General features: G+C 43.4%; 1 protein-coding gene across 2 annotated transcripts in view; it reads left to right on the top strand.

The window, feature by feature from the left end:
• The window catches only part of LOC115165604 (pleckstrin homology domain-containing family G member 5-like), a 105,972-nt gene that overhangs the window by 23,807 nt on the left and 57,630 nt on the right, over positions 1–24,535 (top strand). Inside the window, exons 1-2 of one of the 2 annotated variants that reach the window (XM_029718816.1) lie at positions 2,061–2,539; positions 19,107–19,183. In XM_029718816.1, coding sequence (XP_029574676.1) covers positions 2,416–2,539; positions 19,107–19,183 — 201 coding nt within the window. In that variant the 5' untranslated portion in view covers positions 2,061–2,415. Of the gene's footprint in view, positions 1–2,060; positions 2,540–19,106; positions 19,184–24,535 lie in introns of those variants that run through there. The other variant, XM_029718817.1, reaches the window with a different exon arrangement.

The raw sequence follows: 24,535 nt of genomic DNA, 5'->3' as shown, positions 1-24,535 counted from the left end.
ACCACTGCAGCTGACGCTTGGCATTGCGCATGGTGATTTTAGGCTTATTTGCGGCACCGGGCGAACAGTTCTTGTGCCGACATTGCTTCTAGAGGCAGTTTGGAACTCGGTAGTGAGTGTTGCAACCGAGGACAGACTATTTTTACGCGCTTCACACTTCAGCACTGTGCAGTCCTGTTCTGTGAGCTTGTGTGGTCTACCACTTCGCGGCTGAGCCTTTTGTTGCTCCCAGAATTTTCCACTTCACAATAAAACTTACAGTTGACCGGGGCAGGACAGAAATTTTACGAACTGACTTGTTGGAAAGGTGGCATCCTATGACGATTCCACATTGAAACGAAGAGCTCCGTGATTTAACACCATTCTACTGCCAATGTTTTTTTCTATGGAGATTGCATGACTGTGTGCTCGATTTGTATGCGTCTGTCAGCAACGGGTGTGGCTGAAATAGCCAAATCAACTATATTGAAGGGTTGTCCACACACACACACACACACACACGTGTGTGTGTGTGTGTGTGTGTGTGTGTGTGTGTGTGTGTGTGTGTGTGTGTGTGTGTATCTCATCTATCTACACACATACACAAAGTATTTTAAGAGCTTAATTACTTGATTTGGGACATGAAAGGGATGGGAGACTAATGTTTCTTGAGTTCCCTTTTTCTGCATGAAGTGGATGGAAATAGACCTTTATGCTGCAGCAGCCCCTAGTCCTCATGCTGTAGCCAGTGACTGGTCTCTTCATTAAAAATCAAGCAGCAGTGCGCTCAAAGCTTTTCTAGATTATTACCATATGTCTGCAAAGCCCAAAGCGGAGCGACAGAGCAGACAGGCTCCCATCCTACCCTCTAATTTCTCATCCCAAAATTGGACATTTTGGTCTTTGTGTGACGTCCCTCCCTTCCATGGCTAGCACAGCGTGTTCTCGCAGTATTTCTTTCTATTATAGATGTATAATAACAGTGAATCAGCTGTTTAGCAATGGTATGCCAATAGACTGATAACTTACTGGTGTGGTTTTAACCCATCCTCCGTTTGCAGAGCGGCAATGTTCTATTCTGTCTGTGGCCTCTTGGTTCTGCTACATCTGTCTTCTCTCTCTCTGGATAACTGTTTCTCAATGTGTGTATTGTAATATTGTACCTCTGCAGAAATAGATGAACCCAGACATTAGACGTGTTGCATTCATAATTTAAAACAAATCTTTCTGGAGACAAAGAGAAAGGCTCTAGCAAGCCCAATTAATGCAGAAAAATGTCAGGCTTTTACAGTTTGCGCAAAACAAAGTTCTACTCTTTGTGTAGGAGTGAGTTTAAAAGAGATCTTTGTGTCAGTTAGAAAGCCATTGGCCCAGACTGCCAGTCCCAGCATGCATTGCAACTCACCTCTGTATGAATACATCACTTGTTTGATGGAGTGGGTCGAAAGCCCCTCTATCGTCCACACATCCTACACGGGCTATGATACTCAACAGCTTGTCGCACAGAAGATGTTAGAAAGTTGAGAACTTTATCATTGATACATTTTAAATCTATGAGAGGATTCTGACAACATAGTTATTACTAGGTAGCAGTAACAAAGTACCTTGGGAAGACGGAACTGTGTGAGCGGTAATCAGGGTGTGTTTTGAACTCCACAGTAGTCAGGAGTAACTCAAACGAATGGCTTGGAAGAGGACGATGGAAGGGGACTTGACTTTGTTTGGATGCTTATAACACTTTAACCCCGGGACGACAGAAGGAGCAACAGGAAGAGAAGTTATCAAGACCATGGAAATTGTCTTTAGTTGGTTGTGGATTATGAAGATCTGATGTCAGTCTTCAAGGAGTTGGAACTGGAGCACAGTTTGCATTGAGAGTTTAGACCAGTCTCCTTCTGGGTTGGATCTTCAATACAGATCCTGGAGGGCATTGACAAAGCAGGTCTCAGCCATCTGTTTATTATTAGTGATATGAGTAACAGACTGTTCCAAACCAAGACGGTGGTTTGGTTTCCTCAGAGAGCTAATTGAAACCCAGTTAGGACATCTTGACTAATTTATGCCCAGTTGGACCTGAAGTGAGTTGCTCTGGCACATGGCTTGGAGAGAAGGTTCAAAGCAAGTGTTTAGTGGTTGAGCTGGATGAGGTAATATTGCCTAGTTTTGCAGGTGCAGATTTTGAATGAAGTTGAATAAGCTATTGGCAGAGTTCAAGGGTTGGACTGCGTTGAGTAGGACTGTTAAGATGGGTTTGATGTAGGTAAGAAGGGGAGATATAGGTAGTTGTTGGTAGACTAGTGCTTAATGTTGGTGTGTGGCATGAGGGTCAGTCTACTGCAGTGATCGGGGACAGAATTAGAAGGTTATTTACATAAGGTTGAGGTTGTTAAGATCCATGGTTAGGGTTGAGAGTGAGGGAGACACGGGTTGGTCACCATGTTCCTGTCTTGGAAGAAGAGGGGTGCATATGAGCTGGAGACCCTCCCATCCTACATCATTGAGCAGGGGGCAGAACGCTACTCCTGGTCCTCCTCATTTGAGGTCATCCATGATCTGTGCGGTAAGCTTTAGGATCTATGAAACGGCTTAAGAAGTACACACCTGATCTATTCAAGTGGCATGCTTAATTCCATTCAGACTGATGTCCTAATATGGCACTGGCAGAGGGAATTTGATTCCATTGGAAGATGATCATGGTAACTGACTCGACGATGCCTAGCATTTTACATTTACAATTAGGTCTATGATGTTGTATAATTTATCTGAATCAGCCACAATGTCATATGACACTAGCTAGGTTTCCATCCAATTGGTGACAGATTTTCATGCAAATATTTTAAAATAATATGCACATTTTCCCACCAGAGAAATCCAATGGAATTGTTGCAGATAAAAGGCTGTGCGTGATGTAATGCACATGAAAATAACTTTTGCAGTTCAATTAAATGGGTTTCAATCGCATTTAACTCTACATATGGTTTTGTTACAAAAACTGTTGCCGTTATATACAGTTGAAGTTGGAAGTTTACATACACCTTAGCCAAATGCATTTAAACTGTTTTTCACAATTCCTGACATTTAATCCTAGTAAAAATTCCTGGTCTTAGGTCAGTTAGGATCATCACTTTATTTTAAGAATGTGAAATGTCAGAATAATAGTAGAGAGAATTATTTCTTTCAGCTTTTATTTCTTTCATCACATTCCCAGTGGGTCAGAAGTTTACATACACTCAATTAGTATTTGGTAGCATTGCCATTAAATTGTTTAACTTGGGTCAAACGTTTCGGGTAGCCGAAACGTCCCACAATACGTTGGGTGAATTTTGGCCCATTCCTCCTGACAGAGCTGGTGTAACTGAGTCAGGTTTGTAGGCCTCCTTGCTCGCACACGCTTTTTCAGTTCTGCCCACAAATTTTCCATAGAATGAGTTCAGGATCCATTTGTGACCAAGCTTTAACTTCTTGAGATGTTGCTTCAGTATATCCACACAACTTTCCTTCCTCATGATGCATTCTATTTTGTGAAGTGCATCAGTCCCTCCTGAAGCAAAGCACTCCCACAACATGATGCTGCCAGCCCCGTGCTTCACGGTTGGGATGGTACGAAGAAAAAAATAAATAAATTATGAAATGAAATGAAAATGAGATGTATGCATTCACTACTGTAAGTCGCTCTGGATAAGAGCGTCTTCTAAATGACTAAAATGTAAATGTAAAAATGTGTTCTTTGGCTTGTAAGCCGCCCCCTTTTTTCTCCAAACATAACGATGGTCATTATGGCCAAACCGTTCTATTTTTGTTTCATCAGACCAGAGGACATTTCTCCAAAAAAGTACGATATTTTTCCCCATGTGCAGTTGCAAACCGTAGTCTGGCTTTTTTATGGTGGTTTTGGAGCAGTGGCTTCTTCCTTGCTGAGCGGCCTTTCAGGTTATGTCGATATAGGACTCGTTTTACTGTGGATATAGATACTTTTGTACCTGTTTCCTCCAGCATCTTCAGAAGGTCCATTGCTGTTGTTCTGGGATTGATTTGCACTTTTCGCACCAAAGTACGTTCATCTCTAGGAGACAGAACGCGTCTCCTTCCTGAGCGGTATGACGGCTACGTGGTTCCATGGTGTTTACACCACAGATGAACGTGGTACCTTCAGGCGTTTGGAAATTGCTCCCAAGGAAGAACCAGACTTGTGGAGGTGTACAATTTATTTTCTGAGGTCTTGGCTGATTTCTTTAGATTTTTCCATGATGTCAATCAAAGAGGCAGTACGTTTGAAGGTAGGCCTTGAAATACAACCACAGGTACACCTATTGACTCAGGCTAATTGACATCATTTATCAGAAGCTTCTAAAGCCATGAAAAATGACTTGTCATGCACAAAGTAGATTCCTAAGTGACTTGCCAAAACTATAGTTTGTTAACAAGAAATTTGTGGAGTTGTTGAAAAAACTAGTTTTAATGACTCCAACCTAAGTGTATGTTAACTTCCGAATTCAACTGTAGCCACTCTGTTCTTGGCACACGCACTCTCGCAGATACAGTGTGAGAAGGAGCCTACATGATGAGATTATGTATAAAGCAAGATTATTTTGACTTGTCCAACAGCAGCTCAGGATCGCTCATCATGTCACCAGAATAAGATCCTAGATATTTATTGGAAAGCATCAAGCTCATCACTGTGCACTTTCACCACCCTGTGAAGTTCATCATAAATTATTTAATCTGTAGCCTAATAAACTGAATACTTTCCTGAGTCGTAGTGGGAGGACCACACAACATATCGCACGACTTCAAGGTTACTAAGATACATTATGGTGGTTATATCAATTGTTGCGCATAAAGGCGTTTACAGCATAATTAATTTTAGACACAAAGATCCCACCACGTCGAACGTACAAATTGTCTATTGACAATCAAGAAATTGTACTGACATTTCCTGTGTCCACCAGCCCTGTCTTGACTTTTTTTCCCATGTGTGCTAATTCATCTGCATGAAATGGTTGGATGGAAACCTGGTTACAGATAGACTTGAAGAATGGAATGTAGCCAGTTTCTCTGCGAGCAGTTGGCAATGTGCTGCCGCATGGTTCACATACATCTGTGATCTTGTCTTAGCATTTCAGCACCATCATGGAAATATTTTTTCCCCCCCCATTCACACTCTTCTTCTGTTCAGTCCGTGGAAAGCACTCGACACTGAGTGACCTGACACAGAGAGCATCTCATGAGAGGATGGGAACAGCGGCTGCCGTGAAGAGAAAATATTTACCACTGAAGGAGGGAGTGCATAATATAGGCCTAGAAGTGCTTCTGCTTTTTGAAGCTTGAAGCAGCACAGGCTTTCTGCTTTCCACCATCCGGTGCCCTCTATGCCATTAGTTAACGGGAAGTAATAACATTGGGCTGGAATGCACTTATACAATCCTTCCAGGCCAGCAGTGTCTTGGAGGTCTGCCTGAGTCGCTGGGCAGCTTCAGGTGTCTGCAGGTCAGAGTAGACCTCCGTGTTCTAGAATGAGAATTGGAATGTCTGACTGCCGCAGAGGGAACAGAATGGTGAGTCTTTCATCCCCACAGAGTCCCTGTAATTCAGCCTCAACTGAACTGCTCCTGAAAAAATTCTCAACTCTGCTGGGGGATAGGTTTGCTTGGGGCTAGTGGACTGTTCTACCTGGATCCAAAAAGGGTTCTACTACGAACTCTTTATGGTTTAGGTTTTTTTCTAAGAGAGTAGGGCAGGAGGTATACGGCTGGGGGACTTGGGGAAAATACCTTTCCACCCTCTCTCTCTTGGTGCCATTTCATCCCATAGCTCCTAAAGAAAATGCCCTGACACGTGATCAGATCACATTATATAATCAACTGAAATTACCTATTGCTATATGGTGTTGTTCAGTCAGACATAAAGGCGTAATGAATGATCCCCACATATCATCTTCAATATGGTTATAAGTGTAATACGTGGGTGCACTAAAACTCCTATGCAATGAATCCTCTTCAATATGGTTATAAGCGGGTGCACAAATACTCCCACCGTGGACAGAATTATGCTTTCAGTTTTGTTACGTTTGGCACTTTGATGACATGTTTTAGACTTCTTGACTATGCCTTTTGCAACATTCGATTGAACTGTGAAACAATTGTCCTTTTCAGCTATGTAACTGTTGTACACTGTTGTCTAGGCACAGCCTGAAACTCACATAAAATGAATCATTGAAATAAAATCAGCTTTATTGTATTTCTCCATCTGAATGGAGTGATCCACCATCCAGCCCTCTTCTGTTCTGAATACATTCCACTTGTTGTGCGCTGCTGGCCATGTTTAGATTGGTGTAATGGCGTGTGTGTGTGCGCATGCCTAACAACAGCAACAGGATGGCTTTGTTCAATACCCACTTTATATGCTGTTATGTTAATAACCTCTGGTCTGTCATTTTTTGTACTGGAACAACGAGGCCCAGCCAGGCAGCCCAGCCCACTCAGTTCATGCCACCATTTCAGCGGTGTGCTGAAGTGTACTAGCCTGGTCCCAGATCTGTTTGTGCTGTCTTGCCAACTCCTGTTTGGCATAACAATTTCAGGAATTGGAAAGCACAAACTGATCTGGGACCAGGCTATGAGAGTACCAGGGTTTAATTTACAGTGGTGGTCTAATTAACTCAGTCACTGTAGTCACATTTCCCTCCCTCATCTTAGTCTTGTTAAGACATAAGGCGTCTATCTGTAACAATGGAGGTGGCTAGACTGCACAAACAGCTCTGGAACCAGGCTAGGGCGGCAGTGCTGCAGGACCTTCCAGCCACACTGCCAGCGCTGAAATAAGGTCAGCTTCTGAAACATGAAGCACAACTCCACCAACCCCAGACCATGGAAACACCTTGTTCGCTGGCCTACTCCATCTGCCATCCATCTTTTGTCTTCCAGGAGACAAAAATAAATATAGTACGTAAGATTGGATTTGTACAAAACTTATTTCTCTAACAGTGAGTAAGACTTGAGGCATCCAACATAATGGTCAAAAGCCACCCACGGACACCCCAACAACGACTATACAGTATCAGTTCTCTGTCTGGCAAGTATTATGGAGCTGTGGCTCAGAGTATTGTTTCTTCATGCTATGTCATGTATTCTCAGTGAATGTGGTGACGTTTTTCCCCTGTTCAGAAACATTTTGTCATTGAAGTTTGTTAGGTTTATATCCCATCCTGATATTACCATGTTCCGACCACTAGATGGTGCTCACCCCCACCCTCTCAATATTAAAGGGAAAGTTCACCCAAATGACATATTGGTTTACATATGGAAAAGGTATAATGGCAACCCATGTATTTGGTTTTGTTTTCCTGGCCACTGATTCATGTGCTAGCTTTTTATGCAAGTACCTATATTAGCATTTTCATGCTTCATATCCAAATAACCTGTAAGTAACATACATTGTGTAAATCAATCAAATTTTAAATACTTAAGGATGATTTGGACATGACCGCTTACAGGGTAAGGAAACAATGTAATTTTCTAAGTTGGGTTAACTAGCCCTTCAACATGGGGGGGGGGATAAAAACTCATAGCAGGAACACCACCATCTAGTTGTCAGAACCTGGTAATATCAGGATGTAAGATGGGACATAAACCTAACAACTTCAATGACAAATTTCTCTGAACAAGGGAGGCCGTGTGTGGCTTTAGACAGTTTTTTTGGTTGTTGGGATTCCTCATGTCAAACTCATGGTCCAAATCGGATGTTAGGTAATATATAAATGCAACATGTAAAGTGTCGGTCCCATGTTTCATGAGCTGAAATAAAAGATACCAGACATTATCCATATGCACAAAAAGCTTGTTTCTCTCAAATTTTGTGCACAAAATTGTTTACATCCCTGTTAGTGAGCATTTCTCCTTTGCCAAGTTATTCCATCCACCTGCCAGGTGTGGCATATCCAGAATCGGATTAAACAGCATGACCATAACACTGTTGCACCTTGTGCCAGACAGTAAAAGGCCACTCTAAAATGTGCAGTTTAGTCACACAACACAATGCCACAGGTATCAATCAACCAAATGTATTCATAACGCCCTTCTTACATAAGCTGATTTCACCAAGTGCTGTACAGAAACCCAGCCTAAAACCCCAAACAGCAAGCACTGCAGGTGTAGAAGCATGGTGGCTAGGAAAAACTCCCTAGGAAGGCCGGTGGCTAGGAAGAAACCTAGAGAAGAACCAGGCTATGAGGGGTGGCCGGTCCTCTTCTGGCTGTGCCGGGTGGAGATTATAACACAACATGGCCAAGATTTTCAAATGTTCATAGATGACCAGCAGGGTCAGATGATGATGATGATGATGATGATGATGATGATGATGATAATCACAGTGGTTGTAGAGGGTGCAACGGGTCAGCACCTCAGGAGTAAATGTTAGTTGGCTTTATATAGCCGATCATTCAGACAATCTCTACCGCAACAGCTGTTGCTAGAGAGTTGAAATCAGCAGGTCTGAGACCAGGTATCACGTCCAGTGAAGAGGAAATGGTTCCATAGCCGCAGGGAGAACAGTTGAAACTGGAGCAGCAGCACGACCAGGTGGACTGGGGACAGCAAGGAGTCATCAGGCCAGATGGTCCTAGGGCTCAGGTTCTCAGATATATTAAATTCACACTGGACAGGACAGGAGAAATACTCCAGATATAACAGACTGACCCTAGTCCCCCGACACACAAACTATTGCAGTATAAATACTGGAGGCTGAGACATGAGGGGTCCGGAGACACTGTGGCCCCATCCAACGATACCACCCGCCACCCACTTTGCCAAAGCACAACCCCCGCACCACTAGAGGGACATCTTCAATCACCAACTTACTATCCTGAGACGAGGCAGAGTATAGCCCACGAAGATCTCCCCCACGGCATGAACCCGAGGGGGGGCGCCAACGCGGACAGGAAAATCACATCACTGACTCAACCCACTCAAGTGACGCACCCCTCCTAGAGACGGCATGGAAGATCACCAGTAAGCCAGTGACTCAGCCCCTGTAATAGGGTTTGAGGCAGAGAATCCCAGTGGAGATAGGGGAACTGGCCAGGCAGAGACTGCAAGGGCGGTTCGTTGCTCCAGTGCCTTTCCGTTCACCTTCACACTCCTGGACCAGACTACACTCAATGGTAGGACCTACTCAAGAGATGAGTCTTCGATAAAGACTTAAAGGTTGAGACTGAGTCTACGTCTCTCACATGGATAGGCAGACCATTCCATAAAAATAGAGCTCTATAGAAGAAAGCCCTGCCTTCAGCTGTTTGCTTAGAAATTCTAGGGACAATAAGGAGGCCCGCGTCGTGACCATAGCGTACGTGTAGGTATGTACGCAGGACCAAATCTGAGAGATAGGTAGGAGCAAGCCCATGTAATGCTTTGTAGGTTAGCAGTAAAACCTTGAAATCAGCCCTAGCCTTAACAGGAAGCCAGTGTAAAGAGGCTAGCACTGGAGTAATATGATCAAATTTTTTGGTTCTAGTCAAGAGTCTAGCAGCCGTGTTTAGCACTAACTGAAGTTTATTTAGTGCTTTATCCAGGTAGCCAGGAAGTAGAGCATTGTCGTAGTCTAACCTAGAAGTGACACGAGCATGGATTCATTTTTCTGCATCATTTTTCGACAAAGTTTCTGATCTTTGCAATGTTACGTAGATGGAAAAAAGCTGTCCTTGAAACAGTCTTGATATGTTCGTCAATCGAGAGATCGGGGTCCAGAGTAACGCCGAGGTGCTTCAGTTTTATTTTGAGACGACTGTACAACCATCAAGATTAATTGTTCGATTCAACAGAAGATCTGTTTGTTTCTTGGGACCTAGAACTAGCATCTCAGCTTTGTCCGAGTTTAAAAGTAGAACATTTGCCGCCATCCACTTCCTTATGTCTGAGAAACAGTCTTCCAGGGAGGGCAATTTTGGGGCTTCACCATGACATCACCAAGAGGTAAAATATATAGTGAAAAAAAATAGTGGTTATAAAACGGAGCCTTGAGGAACTCCGACAGATAAGATCTAAACCAGGCCAGAACTTGTCTGTGCAGACCAATTTGGGTTTCCAATCTCTCCAAAAGAATGTGGTGATCGATTGGTATCAAAAGCAGCACTAAGGTCTAGGAGCACGAGGACAGATGCAGAGCCTCGGTCTGACGCCACTAAAAGGTAATTTACCACCTTCACAAGTGCAGTCTCAGTGCTATGATGGGGTCTAAAACCAGACTGAAGCGTTTCGTATACATTGTCTTTAGGAAGGCAGTGAGTTCCTGCTCAACAGCTTTTTCTAAAGTTTTTGATAGGAATGGGAGATTCGATATAGGCCAATCATTTTTTATATTTTCTAGGTCAAGGTTTGGCTTTTTCAAGAGGCTTTATTACTGCCACTTTTAGTGTGTTTGGTACACATCCGGTGGAGAGGGAGCAGTTTATTATGTTCAACATAGGAGGGCCAAGCACAGGAAGCAGCTCTTTCAGTAGTTTAGTTGCAATAGGGTCCAGTATGCAGTTTGACGGTTTAGAGGCCATTACTATTTTCATGAATGTGTTGAGATATAGGATTAAAAAAACTTGAGTGTCTCCCTTGATCCTTGGTCCTGACAGAGTTGTGCAGACTCAGGTCAACTGAGCTCTGGAGAAATACGCAGATTTAAAGACGAGTCCGTAATTTGCTTACTAACGATCATGATCTTTTCGTCGAAGAAGTTCATGAATTTATCACTGCTAAAGTGAAAGCCATCCTCTTCAGGAATGCTGCTTTTTAGTTAGCTTTTCGACAGTATCAATTTTTGTTGTTGTTGATTGTTCTTATTTTCCTCAGTTAAGTTGGGAAAAATAGGATGATCGGGCAGCAGTGAGGGTTCTTCGATACTGCACGGTACTGTCTTTCCAAGCTAGTCGGAAGAGTTCTAGTTTGGTGTAATGCCATTTCCGTTCCAATTTTCTGGAAGCTTGCTTCAGGGCTCGAGTATTTTCTGTATAGCAGGGAGCTAGTTTCTTATGACAAATGTTTTTAGGGGTGCGACTGCATCTAGGGTATTATGCAAGGTTAAATTGAGTTCCTCAGTTAGGTGGATAACTGGTTTTTGTACTCTGACATCCTTGGGTAAGTGGAGGGAGTCTGGAAGGGCCTATAGGAATCTTTGGGTTGTCCGAGAATTTATAGCACGGCTTTTGATGATACTTGGTTGGGGTCTGAGCAGATTATTTCTTGCAATTGCAAACGTAATAAAATGGTGGTCCGATAGTCCAGGATTATGAGGAAAAACATTAAGATCCACAGCATTTATTCCACGGGACAAAACTAGGTCCAGAGTATGACTGTGGCAGTGAGTAGGTCCGGAGACATGTTGGACAAAACCCACTGAGTCGATTGATAATGGCTCCGCAAGTCTTTTGGAGTGGGTCTGTGGACTTTTCCAAGTGAATATTAATGTCACCAAAAATTTGAATATCTGCCATGACTACAAGATCCGATAGGAATTCGGGGAACTCAGTGAGGAACGCTGTATACGGCCCAGGAGGCCTGTAAACAGTAGCTATAAAAAGTGATTGAGTAGGCTGCATAGATTTCATGACTAGAAGTTCAAAAGATGAATAAACAGTCTTTTTGTAAATTGAAATTTGCTATTGGAAATGTTAGCAACACCTCTGCCTTTGCGGGATGCGCGGGGGATATGGTCACTAGTGTAACCAGGAGGAGAGGCCTCATTTAAAACACAGTAAATTCATCAGGCTTAAGCCATGTTTCAGTCAGGCCAATCACAACAAGATTATGATCAGTGATTAGTTAAGTGACTAACTACCTTGGAAGTGAGCGATCTTACATTAAGTAGCTCTATTTTGAGATGAGATATCACAATCTCTTTCAATAATGACAGGAATGGAGGTCTTTATTCTAGCTGAGCTGACTGTGCTAGTGGCAGACTCTACTAAGCTGGCAGGCTGGCTAACAGGGTGCAGGCCAGGCAGCAGGCTAAGTCATTGTGGAGTTAGAGCCCTGTCTATGTTCGTAGATACGATGAGAGCAACCCTCCAGCTAGGATGGAGTCCGTCACTCCTCAGCAGGCCAGGCTTGGTCCTGTTTGTGGGTGAGTCCCAGAAAGAGGGCCAATTATCTACAAATTCTATCTTTTGGGAGGGGCAGAAAACAGTTTTCAACCAGCGATTGAGTTGTGAGACTGCTGTAGAACTCATCACTCCCCCTAACTGGGAGGGGGCCAGAGACAATTACTCAATGCCAAGACATCTTTCTATCTGATTTATACGCTGAAGCTATATTGCGCTTGGTGACCTCTGACTGTTTCATCCTAACATCGTTGGTGCCGACGTGGATAACAATATCCCTATACTCTCTACACTCGCCAATTTTAGCCTCAGCCAGCACCATCTTCAGATTAGCCTTAATGTCGGTAGCCCTGCCCTCTGGTAAACAGTGTATGATCGCTGGATGATTCGTTTATAGTCTAATACTGCGGGTAATGGAGTAGCCAATGACTAGGGTTTTCAATTTGTCAGAGCTAATGGTGGGAGACTTCGGCGTCTCAGACCCCATAACGGCAGGAGGAGAGACCAGAGAAGGCTCGGCCTCTGACTCCGACTCGTTGCTTAATAGGAAGAACCGGTTGAAAGTTTGCCGACTGAATGTGCGACATCGGTTGAGCGTTCCTACAGCATTTCCTTCCAGGAGCCATGAGAAAATTGTCCTGCTGCGGGGACTGTGTGAGGGGATTTATATTACTATCTGTACTTATTGGTGGCACAGACACTTTCATCCTTTCCTACACTTAAATTACCCTTGCCTAACAATTGCATCTGAAGCTTGCAGCACGACTATCCTCTCCATAAGGCGATCGTTCTCCTGTATATTATGAGTACATCGACTGCAATTAGAAGACATAATGTTAATATTATTACTTAGCTTCGACTGGTGGAGGTCCTGACGAACCACGTCCAGATAAAGCATCGGGGGTGAAAAAGTTGAATGAAAGAAAAGTTGAGCAAGGCTAAAAAATATAAAACGGTAATTCAAAAGTAAAAAACAAGTTTTGAGGGAGTGTGCAATTGGCATGCTGACTGCAGGAATGTCCACCATAGCTGTTGCCAGAGAATGTGATGTTAATTTCTCTACCATCAGCCGCTTCCACCGTTGTTTTAGAGAATTTGGCAGTACGTCCAACACGCCTCACAACCGCAGACCACGTGTATGGCATCGTGTGTGCGAGTGGTTTGCTGACGTCAACGTTGTGAACAGAGTGCCCCATGGTGGGGTTATGATATTGGCAGGCATAAGCTATGGACAACAAACACAATTGCATTTTATCGATGGCAATTTGAATACACAAAAATACCTTGACGAGACCCTGAGGCCCGTTCGTTCTATCGGTTCGGTTGTGTGACGACCCTCCCACTCTGTCAGCCGAATTCTTTCTCTTTGCTCTTGTTTTCCTTAATAGGATGTCGGTGGGCGGGGCTGGGAGGGTTGTCAGTGAAATGGGACACACCTGGGCTCAGAAAATGCACCGCTTCCCCATTCATCGAGGAAATTCTCCATGCAGACACAGACAGATTTTGGTTGTGCCATTTTTTGTGGCTGTTTTGTTTGTTTGTGTTGGCACCTTTCAACCCCCCTCATTATCACATGTATACACGCAACCACTCACTTACATTACTGACTACTGACTACACACACACCATTGTTAATTGTATTTACTTTACTTCAGTTAAATACATTTATTTTGTTATTCTTTATCTCCACGTTGTCGCCCTTTTTGTTACTGGCTTTGAGCCGGTTCGTGACAGTTGCTAGAGATTTGACCCAGTAGTTCAGTCTTTTTGTTCTGTATCTATGGACGCGACCCAGTCGTTCATTCTAAATGTTCCATTGCCATACTGGCTGGCAACATTCTTATCCCTTGCTTGCTAGCTAGCCAACTACGGCTAATTTACAGTTACGTCAAAAAGCCAGAATAACCTCGAAGTACCAAAATGTGCATCTGTTTAAGCTGTTTTCTAGTGACTATTGGATACATCCATAGCAATGAGCTAATGAAGTGCGATTTCGCCTGGCATAGAACATTTGCTCACTCGTCAGGACACTGTTGTTCAGAGGTGCTAGACAACAACACAGCTAACACAATCACTTCAAACTGAAGCTGGAAAGACTGCAAGCTAACTGCACTTAGTTTTGTGCCTAACACCCATGCCAATATATCCTCCAAACACCGGCTTCTCTGGCATTATCACTTAAATGTCTAATGGCCCTGGCTGCACCTCCCTGTAGAGAGAGCAAATAAAAAGGCTGTACAAACTGAGCCTGTTGTCTCTCTTAGTGTGCATCAACTCATTGTCTGCTATCACGTGAGTATGCTTGTGTTGTGTGTGCGCTTGTTTGTAAATGTTTTGGCTTAATCAGCAGTGCTGAGTTCTGGAATTCCTGTTCATCACAGAGAGAGAAAAGGAGAAATGTAGTGAGGGGGTCAGAGCAGACCGCGTGAGCTTGAGAGAAGGGGAAGACAGAGGATAGAAGAGGGTCCCATAGAAAGGGTATGTTATACAGATGGATAGGTATCTAGCTATATGAAGGACAGACATGAACATCATAGGTGAGCGAGGGTGCTGAGTCAGAGATCCAGAAGCTGACGGTTCTGCAGTGCACTCTAAATTTCCAAAGCATTGTTGCTTTAGGACTAGACAGGTGTAGTTTTAAGCAAAGTACCCCTGAAGAGCACCATAGTTCTGAAATCTTTTCTGTAGTTAGAAACGGATAAGAAAAGCATTCCAGCAACATTATTTTATTCAAAGACAATTTGAACTCTTAGAAATGTAGCTAATTGATTGCACCCAAATTGGCCATTTCAATTTATAGGATTTGTATAATTTCTAATAAATATAGTACCCAATATCCAATTTGGACAATACATTTTTTGGGGTGTTCAAATCAGACCGGCAATAATAATCAAAATGACATACACTTCTGTTCACTTGAGGAGGGTCACTTAGACATTTCCTTGTTTTTGAAAGAAAAGCAAGAAGGCCAGCATCCAAAAGTCGCCTCGTCACTGTTGATATTGAGACTGCTGTTTTGCGGGTACTATTTAATGAAACTGCCAGTTGAGGACTTGTGAGGCATCTGTTTCTCAAACCAGACACTAATGTACTTGTCCTCTTGCTCAGTTGTGCACCGGGGCCTCCCACTGCTCTTTCTATTCTGGTTAGAAGCAGTTTGCGCTGTTCTGTGAAGGGAGTAGTACACAGCGTTGTACAAGATCTTCAGTTTCTTAGCAATTTCTCGCATGGAATAGCCTTAATTTCTCAGAACAAGAATAGACTGACGAGTTTCAGAAAAAAGGTATTTGTTTCTGGCCATTTTGAGCCTGTAATCGAACCCACAAATGCTGATGCTCCAGATACTCAACTAGTCTAAAGAAGGCCAGTTGTATTGCTTCTTTAATCAGCATCACAGTTTTCAGCTGTGCTAACATAATTGCAAAAGGGTTTTCTAATGATCAATTAGCCTTTTTAAAATGACAAACTTGGATTAGCTAACACAACATGCCATTGGAACACAGGAGTGAGGGATGGTTGCTGATAATGGGCCTCTGTACGCCTATGTAGATATCCATTAAAAAGCAGCCATTTCGAGCTACAATAGTCATTTACAAAATGTTTTTAAAAAACAAAAACATTTTAACCATTATTTAACTAGGCAAGTCAGTTAAGAACAAATTCTTATTTTCAATGACGGCATAGGAACAGTGGGTTAACTGCCTTGTTCAGGGGAAGAACGACAGATTTTTACCTTGTCAGCTCGGGGATTTGATATTGCAACCTTTCGGTTATATGTTCAACACTCTACCCACTAGGCTACCTGCCTAGTGGGTAGAAACATTAGCAACTGATCAATTTAATGTTATATTAATGGACAAAGTGACCCCAAACTTTTGAACGGTAGTGTATACTCCCCCCCCTTCCCGGCGACTGAGAAAACCCTCCCCATACTGCCCCTTCCCTGTGGGCCTGAAAGCAAAGAAAGGAAATAAGATGTGTGTTTTTTATTTATGTGTGTGTGTGTGTGTGTGTGTGTGTGTGTGTGTGTGTGTGTGTGTGTGTGTGTGTGTGTGTGTGTGTGTGTGTGTGTGTGTGTTTTGGGCTTTAGCTGAGAGAATTTTTTAGAGTCAAGTATATTTGTCTAAGCCTCAATTATTCCTTGACTAGCAGTATTCATTCTCACTGTCAAATTCTGTTAGAACTTGTAATAATAACTGTATCCGCTGTTGAATTGGGGGAGAGTGAGATGATTGCCATCAAAGAGCCAACATATTTTTATGCCGCAGTGCTGTCTGCCAGTGGTAAAAGTCTCTGATTGATTGAGATATTCAAGGAGCTATCATCGTTAAGTAACATAGTAGATGCAAATAATTGAATATTTAAATTCATGCACTTCAAAATAAATGTTGTGACTTTGTCCCAGAAGCATTTAACTGCAGGGCACTCCCACATATGAAGGAATGTGATATAGAAATCAGTCCTTTTGGGGAATTTATCAATTCCATCATTGGAGGAGTTGCCTGATAATGTGTCTTTTCAAATCTTGGAATGTTCTCACCATTACTGTCCATGATATCGGCAAGGGTACAGATTCAACATTCCACAATTATAAACCATTGTATGGTCTAACTAATCCAAACATTTTATTGAAGGGAATAAACCACACACAGGCTGTTTTCTGGACACAGATGAAGTTTATGAGAAGGACAAAGTGAATTGCTTTCATGGAGGACTGGCTTGACTTGTGAGGATGACCACCCAATTTATTTACATCATTAGCTAAAGCTTTTGGTGTTCTACCCAAAGTTGCAAAGAAAATGTTGTGATCCATTTAACAAACACTTTGAGACCAGCAAAATGGATAAAAGAGTGTTGTGGGCAACTTCAATAGCAAAAAAAAAAAATCCTCCATATTCACAGTAAATACATTACATAGTATGAAACGAGCATTTCGCTACACCCGCTTAACACGTGTATGTGACCAATGAAATTAGATTTTTGATTTGGTGTATGGGGTCCGTGGGTGGCTTTTGACAACTTTTTGGAATTCCTCATGTCTTACTGATTGTTGGGAAGACGTTTTGTCCAAATTGGATGTTGGGTATTATTATATTAATCATAATCAAATTAAAATGGCCAGTTTGGGTGCAATCAATTAGCTTAATTTCTCAGAGATCAAATGAAATTGAACAAAATAATATTGCAGGAATGCTTATCTTATGTTTCTAACTACCGAAACGATTTCAGAAAAATCTGAGATGTTTGGTGCCGAAATCCTTTCTTTTGCTTTTTGAGGCTGAACATATAATGTATGCTGGAACGACCTGTATGCTAGATAGGCTATGTGTAATTGATCCTGATTGTATCCATAAGATGGAGAGGATAAGAGAGCAGGAGAAACGGTCATCATTGTGGACAGGTCTGCTAATCTATGGTTCCTGGAAAGTTATTACAGTACAGCCTCTCATTTAAACTCTTACACATTTGTCAATCCATCTCCCTCTAATGCCTGATGGGTTTACGATATGTTTTTACACATTTACTTAGTTTGTGTGTCTGTGTTTTTGACCTACAGTTGAAGTCAGAAGTTTACATAAACCATAGCCAAATACATTTAAACTCAGTTTTTCACAATTCCTGACATCTAATCCTAGTAAAAATGTCCTGTCTTAGGTCCGTTAGGATCACCACTTTATTTTAAGAATGTGAAATGTCAGAATAATAGTAGAGAAGAATTTATTTCGGCTTTTATTTCTTTCATCACATTGCCAGGGGGTCATAAATGTACATACACTCAATTAGTATTTGGTAGCATTGCCTTTAAATTGTTTAACTTGGGTCAAACATTTTGGGTAGCCTTCCACACGCTTTCCACAATAATTTGGGTGAATTTTGGTCCATTCCTCTTGACAGAGCTTGTGTAACTGAGTCAGGTTTGTAGGCCTCCTTGCTTGCGCACACTTTTTCAGTTCTGCCCATTTTCTATGTGAATGAGGTCAGGGCTTTATGATGGCCACTCCAATACCTTGACTTTGTTGTCCTTAAGTCATTTTGCCACAACTTTGGAAGTATGCTTGGGGTCATTGTCCATTTGGAAGACCCATTTGTGACCAAGCTTTAACTTCCTGACTGATGTCTTGAGATGTTGCTTCAATATATCCACATAATTTTCCTGCCTCATGATGCCATCTATTTTGTGAAGTGCACCAGTCCCTCCTGCAGCAAAGCACCCCCACAACATGATGTTGCCACCCCTGTGCTTCACGGTTGGGATGATGTTCTTCGGCTTGCAAGCCTCCCCCTTTGTCCTCCAAACATAACGATGGTCATTATGGCCAAACAGTTCTATTTTTGTTTCATCAGACCAGAGGACATTTCTCCAAAAAGTACGATCTTTGTCCCCATGTGCAGTTGCAAATGTTGTCTGGTTTTTTTATGGCGGTTTTGGAGCAGTGACTTCTTCCTTGGTGAACGGCCTTTCAGGTTATGTCAATATAGGACTCATTTTACTGTGGATATAGATACTTTTGTACCTGTTTCCTCCAGCATCTTCACAAGGTCCTTTGCTGTTGTTCTGGGATTGATTTGCACTTTTCGCACCAAAGTACGTTCATCTCAAGGAGACGAAACGCGTCTTCTTCCTGAGCGGTATGATGGCTGTGTGGTTCCATGGTGTTTATACTTGCGTACTATTGTTTGTACAGATGAATGTGGTACATTCAGGTGTTTTGGAAATTGCTCCCAAGGATGAACCAGACTTGTAGTGATCTAAAAAAATAATAATAATCAAGCTGTTTAAATGCACAGTCAACTTAGTGTATTTAAACTTCTGACCCACTGGAATTGTGATACAGTGAATTATAAGTGAAATAATCTGTCTGTAAACAATTTTTGCATAGTGTAATTTCCTAAACGTCATGCGAAAACTATAGTTTGTTAACATGAAATTTGTGGAGTGGTTGAAAAACGAGTTTTAATTACTCCAACCTAAGTGTATGTGAACTTCTGACCTCAACTGTACGTGGAGGTGTGTGGTTCTTATGGTCTTTCCTCTGCTGTGTTCCAGACGAGAAGCCCGTTCAGGAGGAGGACTGGGTGGTGTGCCAGCACGCTGAATGGCCCGACCGTCGACGAGCCTCGAAGGTAAGACACATCCTTGGATGGGCTGGTCTGTTTGAAACCTCTATAGCCCAAACCATGGTCAAATAAATCCATGGCAAGGAGAGCTCGGTGTGTAACTTTATTTAATTTGGCTTGTCCCTTTGGACAGAACTCTTAAGGCTTCATGAGATGCAGCTTGAGTCCATAAGACCCTCCAAGTCCTTTATCCCCCCCCAACTCGAAGTAGCCAGACACTATTGAAGCTCTCTATGGTGGGGTCCCTGTTACATACAACATGATCAGAGAGGAGCAGAGAGACCCCTTTTCTTCTGTTAGGTGTTAAAAGGGTGCGAGACGTGAGGCGGTGTGTCTGGCCACTAGACTGTGAAATGAATTATTCCTTTGAAGCCTTTCTGAAAACGGGACCATAGCCAGGCGGCCAGATGAACCAAAGCAGTGTCTGTCTCTAAGTCTGGTTGCTCGCCCCACCCCCCAAACAGTCCACTTCACTGGAGCCCTTTCTGTCTGTGTATTAGCTGTATTTTCTCCTCAGTATCTGTGACTGAGAGCAAGCGGCCCCTCCCTTTCACAAAAAATGGAAATGATGGACTGGAGTGAAAGAGGAGAAAATAAGAGACAAGGGATGGAAAAGTGCACAAAGATAGAGGACGATGACGTCACAGCACACGGAAAAGAATAGTTATAGATAAGGCCAGTTATAGAATCATACTATACAAAAAGTTGAATAAAGTGAAGTCACAAGTAGAGCTTAACCTGCAGTAGCCTCTCAGTCGCTCAGCCTCTTCAGCTTCACATGTTATTGAGCAGATGCTCCTCCCCCTCCTTTCCCTGGAAGATCAAAGCACCTCTCTTCTCTTCCCCCACTCATGTTATAACAGGCAACAAGGATCTTCTTCTGCAGGCCTTTTAGGATTTGGTTTGTAAAAGTTGAGCAAGAGAAGAGCCATGTACACAGTGGTTGAACTGTCTACATTGTGTGTGTGTGTGTGTGTGTGTGTGTGTGTGTGTGTGTGTGTGTGTGTGTGTGTGTGTGTGTGTTGACCTGTGCACCGGGGGAGGCTGGGTGAAGTGTCTACATCGTGTGTGTGTGTGTGTGTGTGTGTGTGTGTGTGTGTGTGTGTGTGTGTTGACCTGTGCACCGGGGGAGGCTGGGTGACGTGTCTACATCGTGTGTGTGTGTGTGTGTGTGTAGACCTGTGCACTGGGGGAGGCTGGGTGACGTGTCAACATCGTGTGTGTGTGTTGACCTGTGCACCGGGGGAGGCTGGGTGACGTGTCTACATCGTGTGTGTGTGTGTTGACCTGTGCACCGGGGGAGGCTGGGGGACGTGTCTACATCGTGTGTGTGTGTTGACCTGTGCACTGGGGGAGGCTGGGTGACGTGTCAACATCGTGTGTGTGTGTGTTGACCTGTGCACCGGGGGAGGCTGGGTGACGTGTCTACATCGTGTGTGTGTGTGTGTGTGTGTGTGTGTGTGTGTGTGTGTGTTGACCTGTGCACCGGGGGAGGCTGGGTGAAGTGTCAACATCTTGTGTGTGTGTTGACCTGTGCACCGGGGGAGGCTGGGTGACGTGTGTGTGTGTGTGTGTGTGTGTGTGTGTGTGTGTGTGTGTGTGTGTGTGTGTGTGTGTGTGTGTGTGTGTGTGTGTGTGTGTGTGTGTTGACCTGTGCACCGGGGGAGGCTGGGTGAAGTGTCTACATTGTGTGTGTGTGTTGACCTGTGCACCGGGGGAGGCTGGGGGACGTGTCTACATTGTGTGTGTGTGTGTGTTGACCTGTGCACCGGGGGAGGCTGGGTGAAGTGTCTACATTGTGTGTGTGTGTGTGTGTGTGTGTGTTGACCTGTGCACCGGGGGGAAGCTGGGTGACGTGTCTACATCGTGTGTGTGTGTTGACCTGTGCACCGGGGGAGGCTGGGTGAAGTGTCTACATCGCGTGTGTGTGTGTTGACCTGTGCACCGGGGGAGGCTGGGTGAAGTGTCTACATCGCGTGTGTTGACCTGTGGGGAGGGGAGGCCGGTCGGACTGACACTACCTGTCTCCTTGGCTGAGGTCACGGGTTGACGTTATGTAAAGAGATTAGGATGAGGCCTGCTAGTTATGGGGACTGGACTGGAATAGGAGGAGGGGGAGGATTGAGAAAATGGATGGGGACTGAGAAGGGGGCTTGTTTTCAACTGCAAGCAACAGCTCAGCCTCGATCTCTTCTTTTTCTCTGACTTTTTCTGGCAGATTTCCATTGAATATCTGTAATTTGTCCAGTCAGCTGACAAAACTGTACCTGTCAGAGGATGGCACGGCAAAGCCTTGTTCCCTCACTTGTAAGCATTTCACTGTTAGTCTACACCTGTTGTTTACCAAGCGTGTGACAAATACAATTTGATTTGATTGTGCTTATGTTGTCTTCAGTTGGCAGACAGAGCAGCAGAGAAAGGGCCATGAATCCAGCATGTCCCCAGGCTGTGACAGGTCTGGTCTTAGTCACCAGGGGTCACTGGTGAAGCAGCCTCTTCTCTTGCTATTCCCTCTTGTTACCTCTTTAAACTCTAATGGCCTGTATTGCACAAGCATTTGAGACATGATTAGAGCGTTTTAAATATACACTTTGTACTATATCCAATGTGGTTTTAAATAAACTCGTCAAAGAAGCCGTTTGACTTGCAACAGAAACATTCAACTTTTTATATTTCGTGTTAAGAGTATTTTAAGGAGTTTGAACTGAGCTGCTTCTAGCAACAGTTCTATACACTTAGGTCTTCATAGCTCTGGCTTTTGGTCTCACTGCGTACTGTAGTATTTGGTAGTTCTCTTCTGCAGTAACTCCGATCCTCAAAGGCAGTGTGTCTGTTCCAGTCTCACCATGAGCCCTGGCTGGCGTGGCAGGAGCTGAGTTCACCTGTCCTGTTCACTGAATCAATCCAGGCTGTTCTGAGGTACTGGCAGTGCTTGTCTACGAGTCGAGTCATCATCACATTATTCAACACTACCTGTACTGAGGTGAGCCCTAGATAACGCTTTAATGTGTTTCCATAGGGTTTGAACATAATTTGAACCTTGTTGTAGGACTACGACCCCCCCCCCCCTCGTTGTTGTTATTTATTGTTACTTCTTTTACTTTAGTTTATTGAGTAAATATTTTTTTAACTCTTATTTTCTTAACAGCATTTTTGGTTAAGGGCTTGAAAGCATTTCACGGTAAGGTGATACACCTGCTGTATTCGGCACAGTATTTAAAAATGTAATAAAAATGTATGCACTCTACTGTAAGTCGCTCTGGATAAGAGCGTCTGCTAAATGACTAAAATGTCAAATGTATGTGACAAAATAACATTTTATTTTATTTGTGAATTTTTCAGGCCAATAGCTAGGCCTTAGCCCTAAATGAATAGCGACTGACTGTGCTGTGGGGGTTAAGCAGCCCCAAGGGCAGTCTTGTTACATACATCAAGGAGATGAGGAGGCCAGTCTGAGCTCGCTCTGGGACACAGGTCTCTCACATATACACCCCTCCCCCTCTGTCACTACGGGACAGGACCAGACAGGGCCCCTAAAGGTGTGGCTTCCCATGGCAACGTGCCCCACCTAGGACAAACAGCTGGAGGGTGGGAGATTGGATGGATGGAAGGGGAAGAGAGGTAGGGCAGACAGGAAGAGGAGGAGAGAAGTTTCAATCAGCTGACTGACTTTTTTATTTTCTTGCTCTTATTTTTTTTCCTTTTCATTATTTCTTCTTTGGTTTCGTTTCGTTGGTTTCGTTTCATTGGTTTCACTTGGTGGGTTTCCATATTTATTCCTGTCCCTCGTGTATCTATTTGATGACTACCTCTCTGAGGTTGTTTTCTATGGATGTAATATCCACGCGTTAAAGCTACTTACTCATGAAACAACCCCTGCAGCTTCCAGCAGAATTCATGATTTAAATAATTATTGTTGTAAAATTGTCAAAAGCCACTGTCAGCAATTCAACACTTCGATCTACACTGAGTACACCAAACTGGCACCTACTATCATATCCTGTTCAAAGGCACTTACATCTTTTGTCTTGCCCATTCACACTCTGAATGGCACATATACTGTACACAATCCATGTCTCGAGGCTTAAAAGGTCTCTTCCCCTTCACCTACACTGATTGAAGTGGATTTAACAGGTGACATCAATTAGGGATCATAGCTTTTACCTGGATTCAACTGGTCAGTCTGTCATGGAAAGAGCGGGTGTTCTTAATGTTTTGTACACTCAGTGTATATTTATAGCGAGACTGAAACCCAGGAATTGAAGCTCTATTTCCAGGTACAGCGTTCACTCGAAGTTTGATGTAGTTCTCTAGGTTTGGTAAGTTAGTCACGTACAGAGGTGTTAAGCTGTCCGTACTGGGGTACGTAATGATGCTTCCCTGGCCTGCTTGGCTCTCTTCAGGCAAGAGTCAGGCTGTAGCCTCATGGACGGATTAGAGGACTATTTAAAGCAGCTGTGCTCATCCCTTTAAGTTCATCCTGCCCTTTCTCCTTCTTTCTTTGTCGTTTTTTGTTCTGGGATAATGAGGAACACAGTCTGTTTGAAAAGGTCTTGGACCCGAGGGGAATAGCCAACACTGTAGCATGATTTATAGATGTACTCTAAATAATGGGAAGTGGAATTATCTAGCTCTGTGTGTGAGCACATTTGCACGTGTGTGTATGTGCGTTTGTATACATGTTGGCACATTGTGTGTGTATAGGCATACCCGTGTGCAAACCCTTTCATATCCATTTAAAAGTAGGCCAATTTTCTACGTGCTTAGAGTACTGTGTCCTGGCTGTCTTGGGCTGTTGATTTGTGAATACACACATACTTCTACCATCCCGTTGGTCACTCCGCTATGGTGATTCATATCTCTTGGAGCATTAAAATATCTGAATAACTCACTCTTGATTGTCATCCGTATATTCCTCACAGCTTGTATTGCCGTTATATAACAAGCACCAAAATCAATATAGCTTAAGTAGACAAGTTAATGAGTCAAAATGAGGGAGCACAGAGTCTCCGAGGGGTTCCTGAGAAGGAAGGATGACCTCACTTTCTGTGTAATAGCCCAGAGGAAAGTTTTCCCTGTATGAGAAGTCAGATGCTTTGTCCCTTATGGCACCCTATTCCCTATTTAGTGCACTACTTTTGACTATGGCCCATATGGGTCTGTTCGAAAGTTGTGCACTACATAGGGAATAGGGTGCCAATTGGGACTCACACAGAATAACTGCTGCTGGCAAGGGTGGGATCTGCTGTGGTGGGACTGTGACGTTAGACTCCCAAGCAGGATTTGGCCATTGGGATTGCTAGGCTAATGGTTTTTCAATGTGAAGTACATAGAGAAAGTTAAGTGTGGGGTCTTTGA

This window comes from Salmo trutta, chromosome 28 (assembly GCF_901001165.1).
Source record: "Salmo trutta chromosome 28, fSalTru1.1, whole genome shotgun sequence".
Classification (NCBI taxonomy): Eukaryota; Metazoa; Chordata; class Actinopteri; order Salmoniformes; family Salmonidae; genus Salmo; species Salmo trutta.
The sequence above is the reverse complement of the archived record's forward strand: the minus strand, read 5'-3'. Positions and strand labels throughout refer to the sequence as shown.